Source organism: Leucopleurus acutus (assembly GCF_964270905.1).
Source record: "Leucopleurus acutus genome assembly, chromosome: 12".
Classification (NCBI taxonomy): domain Eukaryota; kingdom Metazoa; phylum Chordata; class Mammalia; order Artiodactyla; family Delphinidae; genus Leucopleurus; species Leucopleurus acutus.
The window spans coordinates 12,421,783-12,434,289 of NC_139154.1; the positions used below are offsets into that span (position 1 = coordinate 12,421,783).

The following is a 12,507-nucleotide window of genomic DNA, read 5'->3' on the forward strand; positions in this document are numbered from 1 at the left end:
GACTGACGTTCCCGGGCTTGACCTTGAGTTGTCAAGGGGAAGCTGAAGTTCATCCAGTAGCGTCTGACGGAGAATGCAGGGAAGTGCATCAATTATTGGGAACTGGGACCTGTCCAAGCTGTTTGGGCACAGAAAACACACGGCTTCCTTTCTCTAGGGAAAGTCACTCCTGCTCAGGGGCTTGTTCTCCTGCGGGGGCAGCGCTGGGCGGGTCGGGGTCCTTGTCTGTTTTGCTCACGGCAGGGGGGCCCCCTGTGCTCCGAATGGAGCCGGGCACAGTCTGAACACTCAGTACAGGCTTGCCGAATGAATGGAAGCGTGAAAGCCCAAGCAAGTGAGGTGTTTCTAGCTGCCTTCCACACTATCTCATGGGCAGCTAGCTCCTCTCTGCCGTGTCCCCAGTGGGGTCCTGGCCACCTGATGGGGAGACACAGTTCCTGCCTTGAGGAGTTGACATGCAAATGGGGGGAGACCCCCCCCACACATACATACACACGTGTGTGTACTGACATGTGGCTGCCTAACCCTGAGTGCTTGGCTTCGCAGCCTTTGTGACCTTTAATCCTCTCTTCAGCCTCAGACAGTAGACTACTATTATTGCCATTTTATAGGTGGAGAAACCGAGGCACAGAGAGGTGACGTAAGTGCTCCAAGTCCCACGGCTGGTGGAATGGGGAAGTCAGGATTCAAACAGAGTCTGTCTGATGCCACAGCCGGCACCTTTAGCCACTACGCTGCACTGCGTCCGTGAGGGTGCTTGTGCGTCAGGGAGCGTATGTACGTGCACTTAAGTGTGTGTGTGGGTGAAAGATCCGTTTCTCTTCCCAGTACTTTTGTGGTGTCACTGACGGTCAGGGTGGTGGTGAGTAAAGAGCCCTGATCAGAGATGTCCTACCCTTTCCTGAATCCCACAGTAGCTCCAGAGTCTAGCTACGAGGGGCTTAGGGACGATGGGAGGGGCCAGAGGAGGGGTTTGCACACTGTTTTTTCAGAAATCATCTGTCCAGGGGCCTGGTGGCCTCTCCCAGCCACCCCATTATTGCCTCCACTGATCCTGAACTATCCACAGCTAGACTCTGACTGGGGGTCTCCTGAAGACATGCTGTGGGCTTTGCAAAGGCTTGTGGGCCGGCACTTTAGCATGAATTGGCTTGTCTGGTTGATGCCCCCTCACTCCTGCTGTCGCTTTGCTATAAGGATTGGGGAGGGGGAGGGGAGGGACTTCCCTGGTGGTCCAGTGGCTAAGGCTCCGTGCTCCCAATGCAGGGGGCCTAGGTTCGATCCCTGGTCAGGGATCTAGATCCCCCGGGCCAGCACTAAAGATCCCGCGTGCTGCAGCGAAGATCCTGTGTGCCACAACTAAGACCTGAAGCAGCCAAAATAAATTAAATAAAAAAAAGGACTGGGGAGAGGGGAGGCACGGAGATACGCAGAAGCCTGATGGGGCCCCCGGGGACCCCCGACACTGTGGTTGGGGGTGTGTGTATATGTGTAGTGTTGGCGGGGGGTGGGGGGCGTGTGTGAGGGTCATGAGTCGGGGCCCTAGGGACGCTTCCAGGGAGCAGGGCCTTCCTCACCTGGCTGGGCCACGTGTCTGCCCAACTATCTGCTGCCCTCCAGCCCGGGTGCCTTCTCTGGCTATGGGGCAAGGGCAGGAGCTCCTTGAGCTTCTGGGATCTGGAAGGGCAGCGTGCAGCGAAGTGGAATTGGCTGGACAACCTCACAGGACGGGGAGCAGATGGGAAGCTGCAGCAGCTGGGCCTCAGGCCTCACCCAGGCCAGCTCGGCTCTTGCCGTGCCCTGTACTGTGGGTGGGGTGAGGTGGGGACCAAGAAAGGCAGATAGGCTGACAGACGTGGAGAGAGAAGCAGAGGGGAGGCCAAGAGAGAGCTGGCACAGAGAGACGCGGCGGGAGCACAGAGAGAGAAGCAGAGATGGTCAGCCTGCAGCCCGAGAAGTGTCGGCCCGGCGGCGCCTGGGGTCTCCCTGCCCATCCCCTGCAGGAGTGGGTTCTCCCTCTGAGCTCTGGCCCGGCTCTGCAAGCGCCGGGCCTCCCACCTTCCCTTAGGCCCCAGGGGATGAAGGCTGAGGCTTTCTTAGCACCAAGAGACGTGGCAGCTGGGGGGGTGGCTTGAGGACTTTCTAGTCCTGATTGCCAGTGAAGAAGCTGAATCCTCTAGGGACTGAGGGGTCTGCCTTGCTCTGCTGCATCCTAGCGTGTGACCGAGGGCCTCCATTTCCCCATCTGCAAAATGGAAGCAGCGACAGCACCTCCCAAGGACTGTACAACCGCACATGCAAAGGAGTGTGTTGGGCTCCGGACGAGGCCGCCCTCAGCCGATTCACGGACTACTGTCCCCAGGCCTGGGAGGACGACCTGGCCCCCTGTCTCAGGAGCCCGTGGTGGAGCCGTGTGGGGGGAGCATGTGGGCGATCGCAGCTGCACCAGCCATAACTCGAGCACAGAGGGGTGTAGGAGGAGTCGGTATGAAGTGCTTGGAGGCTTCAGAGGGGAAACACATTTCCCCAGACTGCAGTGAGGTGGGTTTCGGGGCAGGCAGCTGGACTGGAGGCCCCATTGTCCTGGACTGGGGACACAGCAGGGACACAGGCAGCAGAACCCTGCCCTCCTGGAGTCTCCGTTCCCATGGGTGGAAGTAACTCTGCGCAGGGCTGTACTGGAACAGAGGGGACGCCCGGGACTGGACGGTGCTCTCTTAGTGCTGGCCCGGGTGCCTGGGTCCCAGCTTCAGCTCCAGCATCTTAGCACAGGAGGGGTCCCCAGTGTTACTCAGTGGTGGTTTCCTACAGCTAGGAAAGTTCTTCTGTATGTCCTTGACTGACCCTGAGGTTTGAACATAAATGTTGGCCCCAGTCAGCGAGCGTTTTAGACTGCTGGACCCACTGTTGCTCCTGACCTGGGCCGGCAGGGCAGGACGTCCTCCTAGCATCACAGGAAGCTATCTGCACCCTGTAGCCGGGAGCTCCTGGCAATCATATTCACTTCTCTGACGAGTGGCCTGGAGGGACACAGCGGGGGGCAGGGGGAAGAGGTGACTCGACAGCATCTACCAGGATAGCATTTTGGTGGTTTCTGCTCTGCCCTGGGGTTAGACTGTAAGCTGCTGCAGGGCAGGGCCTCCAACCCTGACGCCTGTCACAGAGCTGACAGGAGGAACTCAATAAATCTTTGATGACTGAATGAAGTTTTCCCCCAGTTCATGGTCCCCAGGCGGATTCTCCTGGCTCACAAGGGGCTCTGGCTATAACTTTGCAGCTCTTAGATCCTGGCACCTGGAGAGCCCTCCCAGCCTGGACACAGTGTGGTCGTTGATTCACACCGTGTTCCTGCCCTCAGCAAAGGGCCGCCAGCTCCAACTGCTCATAAATTTCCTGCCTGTCACCTGTGGCGCCCAGGCCAGGCGAGGCTGGAGGCGCTGGGGGTGGGCTGGTCCATACCTGCTTCCAGTTCCCTGGGAAGTTTGGAGGCCAGAAGCCCAGGCCTATGCTTGTGCCCAGAATAACCTCAGCAGAGCCTGGCCCTTGGAGAGGTGGAAGCAGATCTGCCAGATGCAAAGATGTATGGGCTGGAGTGTTGGAGAAAACATAAACACCAGCTTGCCGTGCAGTTTGCACAAGCTGATTTCACTCCCATGAAATCCAACATAGGTCTGCCTACACATAGGAAAAGTATGTGGGTGGATGGGCCTAGAGCTGATCATACTAAGTGAAGCAAGTCAGACAGAGAAAGACAAATACCATATGATATCACTTATCGGTAGAATCTTAAAAATGATACAAGCGAATTTATTTACACAATAAAAACAGACTCAAAGGCATAGAAAACAAACTCATGGTTACCGAAGGGGAAAAGGGTGGGAAGGGATAAATTAGGAGTTTGGAATTAACAGATACGCACTACTACATATAAAAGAGATAAACAGTGAGGACCTACTGTATAGCACAGGGAACTATATTCAATGTCTTGTAATAACCTATAATCGAAAAGAATCTAAAAATATATATATATGTACATATGTATGTGTGTGTGTGTATATATATATATATATATATATATATAAAACGGAATCACTTTGCTGTGCACTTGAAACCAACACAGCATTGTGTATCAACTAGGAAAAAAAAAAAAAGGAAAAGTATGTGGAACAGCAATCACCCAGCACTATCATGGTTTCTCTCGGTGGGGAGATGGAGGTGATTTAAATGGTTTTCTTCTGTTCACTCTTCTGTGTTTTCTAACTTTTCTATAATTAACATATACTACTTAGGCGTTTACAAAAATTTTAACAGTTTTTTAAATTATAAATTAATTAATTAATTTATTTTTGGCTGCGTTGGGTCTTCGTTGCTGTGCGCGGGCTTTCTCTAGTTGTGGCGAGCGGGGACGACTCTTCATTGCGGTGCGCGGGCTTCTCGTTGCGGTGGCTTCTCTTGTTGTGGAGCACGGGATTTAGGTGCGTGGGCTTCAGTAGTTGTGGCACACAGGCTCAGCAGTTGTGGTGCACGGGCTTAGTTGCTCCGCCGCATGTGGGATCTTCCCGGACCAGAGATTGAACCCGTGTCCCCTGCATTGGCAGGCGGATTCTTAACCACTGTGCCACCAGGGAAGTCCCAAAATCTTTAACATTTTTATTGAGATTATAGTTTACCCATTTAAAGTGTACAATTCAATGATTTTTTAGTTTTTTCACTAAAATGTGGCCATCACCACAGCCAATTTTAGAGCATTTTTATCAGCCCCCAAAGAAACCCCATATGCTTTAGCAATCTCCTCCCTCCCAGCCCTAGGCAACCACTAATCTATGGGTTTCCCTGTTCTGGACATTTCATGGGAATGGAATCCTGTAATACGTGGGCCTTTGTGTCTGGCTCCTTTCACCTAGCATACTGTTTTCAAGGTTCATCCAAGTTCTGTCATATGTCAGTACTTCATTCCTTTTTGTGGCTGAATAATATTCCATTGTATGAATGTACCACACTTTGGTTATTCATTCGTCATGGATGTGACTTAAGTAATTTAAAAGTTGTGCTTACTTTTAAAAAAGAATTCGTCTAAAGCAGATTGGCCGAGATGACAGTTGGTTCCATATGACTATTTCTGGTTACTTCTTTTGAGACTTTTCAGCCTATGATGCCATTTTATGTTTTCAAACACCAGTGAATCACACCAAGGACCCGGCTCTTTGCAGGAATGGGAGCTGGTGCTTACACTGTGTGCCAGGCCCTGCTGGGAGTGTGGCTCTCTCGTCCCATTGATTCTTTGCAACTGAGCTAGAAAGTGGATACTATTACTGTGCTCATTTTATTTTTTTAATTTTTACTGGAGTATAGTTGATTGGCAATGTTGTGTTAGTTTCAGGTGTACAGAAAAGTGAATCAGTTATACATATACATATATCCACTTTTTTTTAGATTCTTTTCCCATATAGGTCATTACAGAGGACTGAGTAGAGTTTCCTGTGCTGTACAGTAGGTCCTTATTAGTTACCTATTTTATATATAATAGGTGTATATGTCAATCCCGATCCCACAGTTTATCCCTCCCCTGTGCTCATTTTAAAGATGAGTAAACTGAGGCTTTGAGAGATCAACCAGCCTGCCCAGGGCCCCAGAGTCCCGCTGACTTTGGGGCCAAGATGAACCCTAGTGGTCAGCATTTAGAACCAAACCCTTTCTAGCCCATATATTGGTGTACGTAAAAGTGAAAGGTAAAATAATGCCTGCTAGTGTGGGGCTTGAAGAATACTTCTCCCATGCCCTCCCTGCTTGTCTTTCATATTTTAGTTTTAAAGTAGCATTGCAATCTGACTGCTCCTTTTAGGACAAACCATAAAAAACAAAAAACTCAGGATTTCAATCCCATTTGATGTCTTTTTCTACACATAGAAGGCTCTATACAAACTGCTTAAATACAGAAAGATGTATGATTTGAAAACAGTCAAAAATGGTTAAATAGGGCTTCCCTGGTGGCGCAGTGGTTGAGAGTCCGCCTGCTGATGCAGGGGACACGGGTTCGTGCCCCGGTCCGGGAAGATCCCACATGCCGCGGAGCGGCTGGGCCCGTGAGCCATGGCCGCTGAGCCTGCGCGTCCGGAGCCTGTGCTCCGCAACAGGAGAGGCCACAACAGTGAGAGGCCCGCGTCCCGCAGAAAAACAAAAAACAAACAAACAAACAAAAAGGTTAAATAGGTGAAGTGACTGAAAATGAACTTAAAAGGTAAAATAACTTATAGGCAGAAATAATCGTTTTTTTTTAAATGCCCCCAAAGTGATAAAATTACCCTGAAGCACATAGAAGTGACGAGGAGAGGAAACCAATCCACTTAAAGCCAGGGACAAACTTAGTAAGCAGAGGAGGTATAATTAGAAATTTAAAAACTGGAAGTGAACAAAAACAGACAGATACAACATTGTTCCTGGGTTCACAACAATTACCAAAAGTTCCCCTAAAACATAGGCACAGTTACAAAAATGCTCAGTGTTACATTTGAAATAGGAAACGTATCTGGTGGTACTTAAATGCTACAGTAAATAAAATGCCTGGTAACTGGAAATATTCACACGTCCAACAAATAACAAATATTTATTGAGATGCTACTGTGTGTCCAGACTGTTCTAGGCTCTGGGGCTATAGCAACGAACAAAATGACCATGTCCCTGCCATTGTGGAGCTGACATTCTGACCACAAATGAGTGAGCAGATAAAAAGATGATTTCTGGGAATTCCCTGGCGGTCCAGTGGTTAGGACTCTGCACTTTCACTGCCGAGGGCACGGTTTGATCCCTGGTTGGGGAACTAAGATCCTGAATGCCATACTGTGGCCAAAAAAGAAAAAAAGATGATTTCTGAATGTGATAAACCCAGACACTTTGTCACCCTGACCAAATCACTTCAGTCGGACTCAGCACGTCAGACCTGCTGAAAGGGACCTGGGAGGCATCTTGTCTAGTCATTTTTAAAGTTTGTATTAGTGAGCAGCAAGACCTGTGTTTAAAGGGCATCTTTTGTGTGGAGGGGTCATGCTGCAGGGGGCTCCTCAGGATGGTGAGAGCCTTACCCAGCCATAATCAGAGGCTTGGCCGCAGTGGGAACACCACCCACAGAAGGCCAGAGCCAGAGGGGACGCAAGAGGCCCTTTCAAGCTGTGCTTCTCACATGGACCCAAGCAGGATGTTGCCAGGAGTTACATGAGAAGGGGGTCTGTGGTGTGGTTGTCACAGTGGGGAGTGTGTCCAGCCCTCTCCCCTGTATTTGCAGTTATGCTTGCATGTGTGCGTGCACACACATCCACGTCCACACCTACACTTACGTACACGCGCGCGCACACACACACACACACACACACACACACACACCCCACCTCTTCTGAAGGGATGGCATAGGTAGGTTTGTCTCCTGTCTCTCAGCCACACCAGATTGGTCTAGGGGAAGGAATCTGACTGAGGCTGGACCAACTGACTGCCTTCACTGGGTCTTCGGGGTTGGGATGCTGAGAGATTGGGCCAATGGGCAGACAGGCAAGAAAGAAGCAGAGCCTGGAGGTGGCTGAGTGATGTTGTTGGCAGGTACCTGGAGGGAAGGGCCATAGATTGCCCCTACTGCAGTTCAGCAAGCTTTCCTGAGACTTTCCCCCAGCCCCTCTGAAATGCCCTTGTGCAGCCTTAAATAACGGGAAGAATAGAGTGAGTTTCTACTCCTCACAATGCGGTTGCAGTCACACAATCAGATGGGTTGGGGAAACACTGGGTAAGTAAAGCCACACGAATTTCTTTACCGTAGGACTTTTCAGAGACTTTAATATGTTCATATACACGGTGACTTTCCAAAGTCGGGTCAAGGTCTGTGATGTTTCCCAAACTCATGGGATATACCTCACCTGGCTAGTATTCTGAAGAGCACCCTTTGGGGAGTGCTAATCCAACGTACGTGCACTTGCCGTACAGGTGAAGGAATTAAAGCACAGAGAGGGAGAGTCAGTTCCCCAAGGTCACACAGTCGGTTAATTGCAAAAAAAGGCCGTGGCACCTAAGGCCTCCCAGTGTTCTTCCCACCACGCTCCAGTTGACATAAGCCTTCCTTGGACGGATGATGCCTGTGCTGGCATTCCTGGACCAAGGTGGGTGGTGGGAACGCAGGTCCAGTGCAGACGTTAGGGAAAGGGTGGGGTTGAGAATTGCAGGTCGGGCCTTGGCGAGAGAAACCCCTGTCTCCCTTGCTCTTGGGTGGTAGCCATGGCTTCAGTGGAGTCTGAGAGCCGACGGAGGGCTTGGGGCTGGGCCCGGCCAGGCGGCCGCCTTTACAGGGCAGCCAGTGGGATGGCTTCAGCTGCCCCAGCCTTCCGTGCCTTCCCTGACCGCAGGCAGACTGAACAAGGGAGGAACTCCGGGCCAGTCCTCCGCAGGGCCCGCCCAGGCAGCCAGCGCCGGGATGACGTGGCTGTAAATCACCCCGTGGACCACAGACCCAGTGCCATCCCCACGGGTTTCCTTTCCGCTTCTTAATCCTCCTCAGACTCGGTAACAAAAAGCAGATTCCTGCTGGGGCCAGCCACGCACCATGGGCTTGGAGAATGTGAGCCTGGATTCACCACATCAAGATGCTACCTCCTCTCACTTTTCCTTTTCCCCTTCTTAGCCTCTGTTAGCTGGAGGACACTCCCTCCTCCTGGCTGGGCTCCCTCGCCCTCCCTGGACCCCACTTCCAGCCTTGCCCCGACCTCGCACCTTGGCTGCCTGCCCAGCGCCGCCCAGGCCTGAGGCTCACTAGGGCCTGTGGTTAGCAGCCCCTCCAGCCTCCTGGTTTGGCTGCAGCCCGGCTCCCCGAGCCTCCCTTTCAGCAGGAGCAGGCTCCTTGTGGTAGAATAAACACTGCCGATCTGGATTCAAATCGTGGTGCTGCCAACTCGTAGCACTTACCTCTGAGCTGGGGACGTGAGAAGCGCCCTGGCATGTCAGAGGTGCCTGACAGATGTTTTGCTTCAAAAATAAGTGCTTAGCTGTTTGTTCAGGGTTGTTGCAGGAAACGGGAGAGAAGGATTTGGAACTGCGGTATTAGGGCTGTGCTGTGCCCCGTTAGTGGATGGCTGTTATTCTCCTGCGTCTTCTGGGTGGACTGGGAGCCCCTGAAGAGCCTCCCCACCAGCTCTGACCTCCCCCAAAGCTAAAGCCCGGCAGCCCCAGGACCTTTTCGCATCTCCTGTCCCTTCCTGTAGCAAAATCATGCCCTCTGGTCAGTTTTCTCATGAGCAACACCAAGTTCAGCTGCCAGTGTGAAGTTTCCGAAGGTCAGGACTGCAAGGAACTGAAAGACGGTCTAACCTAGGGGTTTCCCAATTTGCCCCAGAGCACCTGGGTTCTCACAGCCACCCCAGGCTCCACGTTGGAAGGAATACTGTAGACTCTGGGCTCCCCTCTCTCTGTGTCCCCTGTACTCTCCCGATCCAAATAGACTAGAACCGTGTTCATCTGTTTTCTGGGTTCGAATTCCCAGGTCAGACTTCATTTCTACTACAGCTGAGGACACTGTCCTCTTATAGATGAAGACACTGTCATTTTATAGATGAGACCACTGAGGCCCAGCTGGTGGGGGGATGGGCTGCACCTAGAGTCAGCCTCTTGGCTGCCGGTGTAGTGTCTTGTCTGAAGGGTGTAGGGCAGCGGTCCCCAACCTTTTCGGCAGCAGGGCCCGATTTCGTGGAAGACAGATTTTCCACGGACCATGGGGGAGGGGAGGGTTCAGGCGGTGATGGGAGCGATGGGCAGCGGCAGACGAAGCTTTGCTGGCTCGGCCACCGCTCACCTCCTGCTGCGCAGCCCGGTTCCTAACAGGCTGCAGACTGGTACAGGGGTCCCGGGGGTTGGGGACCCCTGGTGTGGGGAGAAGGAGGTAAGGATGCCATTCCCGTGGGGGGACAGGGCTGACTCTGATATCCCTCAGAGGTGTGACCTGGCGGACTGTGGTATCAGGATCAGGGGTCCCTGAGCTTCCTCTACAACCCCGCCCATCCCCCAAACCAGCAAAATCAGCAGTGGCTCTGAAATGCAGCAAGGTAGGGGTGGGGAGTAAGGGGACGACGTGGGCTCTGGCAGCAGCCGGTCCTGGTTCCAGATCCTGGCTCCATCCCTTACCGAACCTTTCAAGATTCAGTCCCTGCCTGGGCCATACGAGTCCCTCCCGAGCCCCTCCCCGGGCAGCCGCGAGGATCGAGTAAGAGGAGGTACCATGGGCGCCGGCACCTGGTACAGGTCGGCCTTGTGGAGTCAGGACCAGTAGGGGCTACTTCTGACCATTGGTTGGTTTTCGTTTGTTTGTTTTTTGGCTTTTTAAAAATTTTTATTTATTTAATTTTTATTTTTGGCTGCGTTGGGTCTTTGTTGCTGCGCACGGGCTTTCTCTAGTTGTGGCGGGCGGGGGCTACTCTTCCTTGCGGTGCGCGGGCTTCTCATTGCGGTGGTTTCTCTTGTGGATTCTCATTGCTGTGGCTTCTCTTGTTGCGGAGCACGGGCTCATGGGCTTCAGTAGCTGTGGCTCGTGGGCTCTAGGCTTGTGGGCTTCAGTAGTTGTGGCGCACGGGCTTAGTTGCTCCGCGGCATGTGGGATCTTCCGGGACCAGGGCTTGAACCCATGTCCTCTGCGTTGGCAGGCGGATCCGTAACCACTGCGCCACCGGGGAAGCCCTTCTTTTTGTTTGTTTGCTTGTTTATTGACGTATAGTTGGTTTACAATATTATATTAGTTTCAGGTATATAATATAGGGATTCAAAATTTTTATAGATTATATTCCATTTAAAGTTAGTATAAAATATTGACTCTAATGCCTGTGCTATACAATATATCCTTTTACCTTATTTATTTTATTTTTTGTTTGTTTCTTTATTTTTAAAAAACATTTATTTATTTATTTATTTGGCTGTGCCGGGTCTTAGCTGCTGTTTCTTTAGTTTATTTTTTTATATTGGAGTATATTTGATTTATAATGTTGTGTTAGTTTCAGGTGTACAGCAAAGTGATTCAGTTTTATATATAGATATATACAGATATCTATTCTTTTTCAGATTATTTTCCCATATAGGTTATGACAGAGTATTGAGTAGAGTTCCCGGTGCTCTACGGTAGGTCCTTGTTGATTATCTGTTTTAGATACAGTAGTGTGTGTATGTTAATCCCAACCTCCTAATTTCTCCCTCTCCTCCCATTGGTTGTTTCTTTCAGGAGTGACCGGCCATGGGCTTGTCCAAGGACGCTGCTGTGGGCCCTCTTTCCAGTCAAGCTTGAGGAGAAGGTGAGCTCGCCAAGTCCAGCCTTGTCGTCCTCTCTAAGTTGCCACCGGATGCTCAGACCACCACCTCTCAGGACAGAAGCTTGCCTGCCCCCCTCTCGCCCTCTCCCCCCGCCCCACCCCGCAACCACTCCACAGTGACTTTGCACTTTGCTCTCTGCCTGGTGGGATGGGGAGAGCAAAGCCTTCCCCTTGCCCGGGCCTGAGGCCCACCGTCTGGCTGCAGAAATTCATTGCCAAAGATTCGACAGAGACACTGAACAAAATGGGGTGAGAAGACCCCATAGTGAAAAGCCACACTGTTGCTCTGTGATGTTTACTCCTCCTGTTGCCCGGGTCCCATCTCACGCCAAAGACGAGTCAGCAGTTCCACTAGGAACTCATGGAAAGGATGGACGTTTGGTGACTGTTGGAAGCGCTTGACCCTCTGACCCGGAACTCCCTTTCTACAGCTGGGCCCCGAGCTGGCTGGACGCAGATAAGCCTTCTGGCTTATCGGTGATAGGGAGGCTGTGACAGGGAGGCTGGGGGCACCTGTGGGGAGTGAGGTCTGAGATCCCGGCCCCCCTCTCCTTCCCACTGGCTGCCCAGGCCTCTGACCCTGATTTTCCCATGTTCCCTGGGCGCAGGCTCCTTCTTGGGCCCAAAGCATTGTGGGAAGTGAATGGGAGGGTGGGGGGCAATACTGACCACCCATACCTCACCCCAGGGACTTGCCCCAAGGTGACCCCCAGCCGGTCCAGCCAGCCACTCCTTGCCAGGGGCCCGCCCTCCTGACTGGGCACACAAGATGGCGCCCTGCCTGGGGGCCAGCGGGCTGTGATGGCTGTGCAGGGGGGCAGAGGGGAGGAAGGGACCAGGGGAATGGGCCAGTATGTGGGGAGGCGGGCATGTTCAAAGTCAAGGCCTGTTCCTTCCTTGTGCACAAGGCCAAAGCTGTTCACATCTGTGCTCAACCATCTGCTTCAAATTGAAGTAAAAGCCCCGACATGTAACGAAAACACTTGCTTGTATTGATGGACTCCGTGGGTGACCAGGACTTTGGCCGGTCAGTTGGAGAGGGTGGTGGGGGGAGGGAGAGGTTGAGAACCCTTCGGGAAGTGAGCTGTGTGTGTGTAAGGGGGTGGGGCCCTCGCCATGGCCTCGGCCTGGACTAGTGACCAGGAGGCCAGGTCAGGAACGTGCCTCGTTCACTCCAGACTGTGAG

The 12,507-nt window shown here is 52.2% G+C and overlaps 1 protein-coding gene across 1 annotated transcript in view; it reads left to right on the plus strand.

Annotated features, from left to right (window-relative positions):
• The window catches only part of ATOH8 (atonal bHLH transcription factor 8), a gene marked incomplete at its 5' end in the record, with an annotated part of 34,066 nt that extends 21,937 nt beyond the window's left edge, over positions 1 to 12,129 (plus strand). The window contains 1 exon segment of the mRNA XM_082851299.1: positions 11,234 to 12,129. Within this exon segment, the coding sequence (XP_082707425.1) occupies positions 11,234 to 11,307 (74 nt within the window). The 3' untranslated portion in view covers positions 11,308 to 12,129.
• Between the last annotated feature and the right edge of the window lie 378 nt (positions 12,130 to 12,507).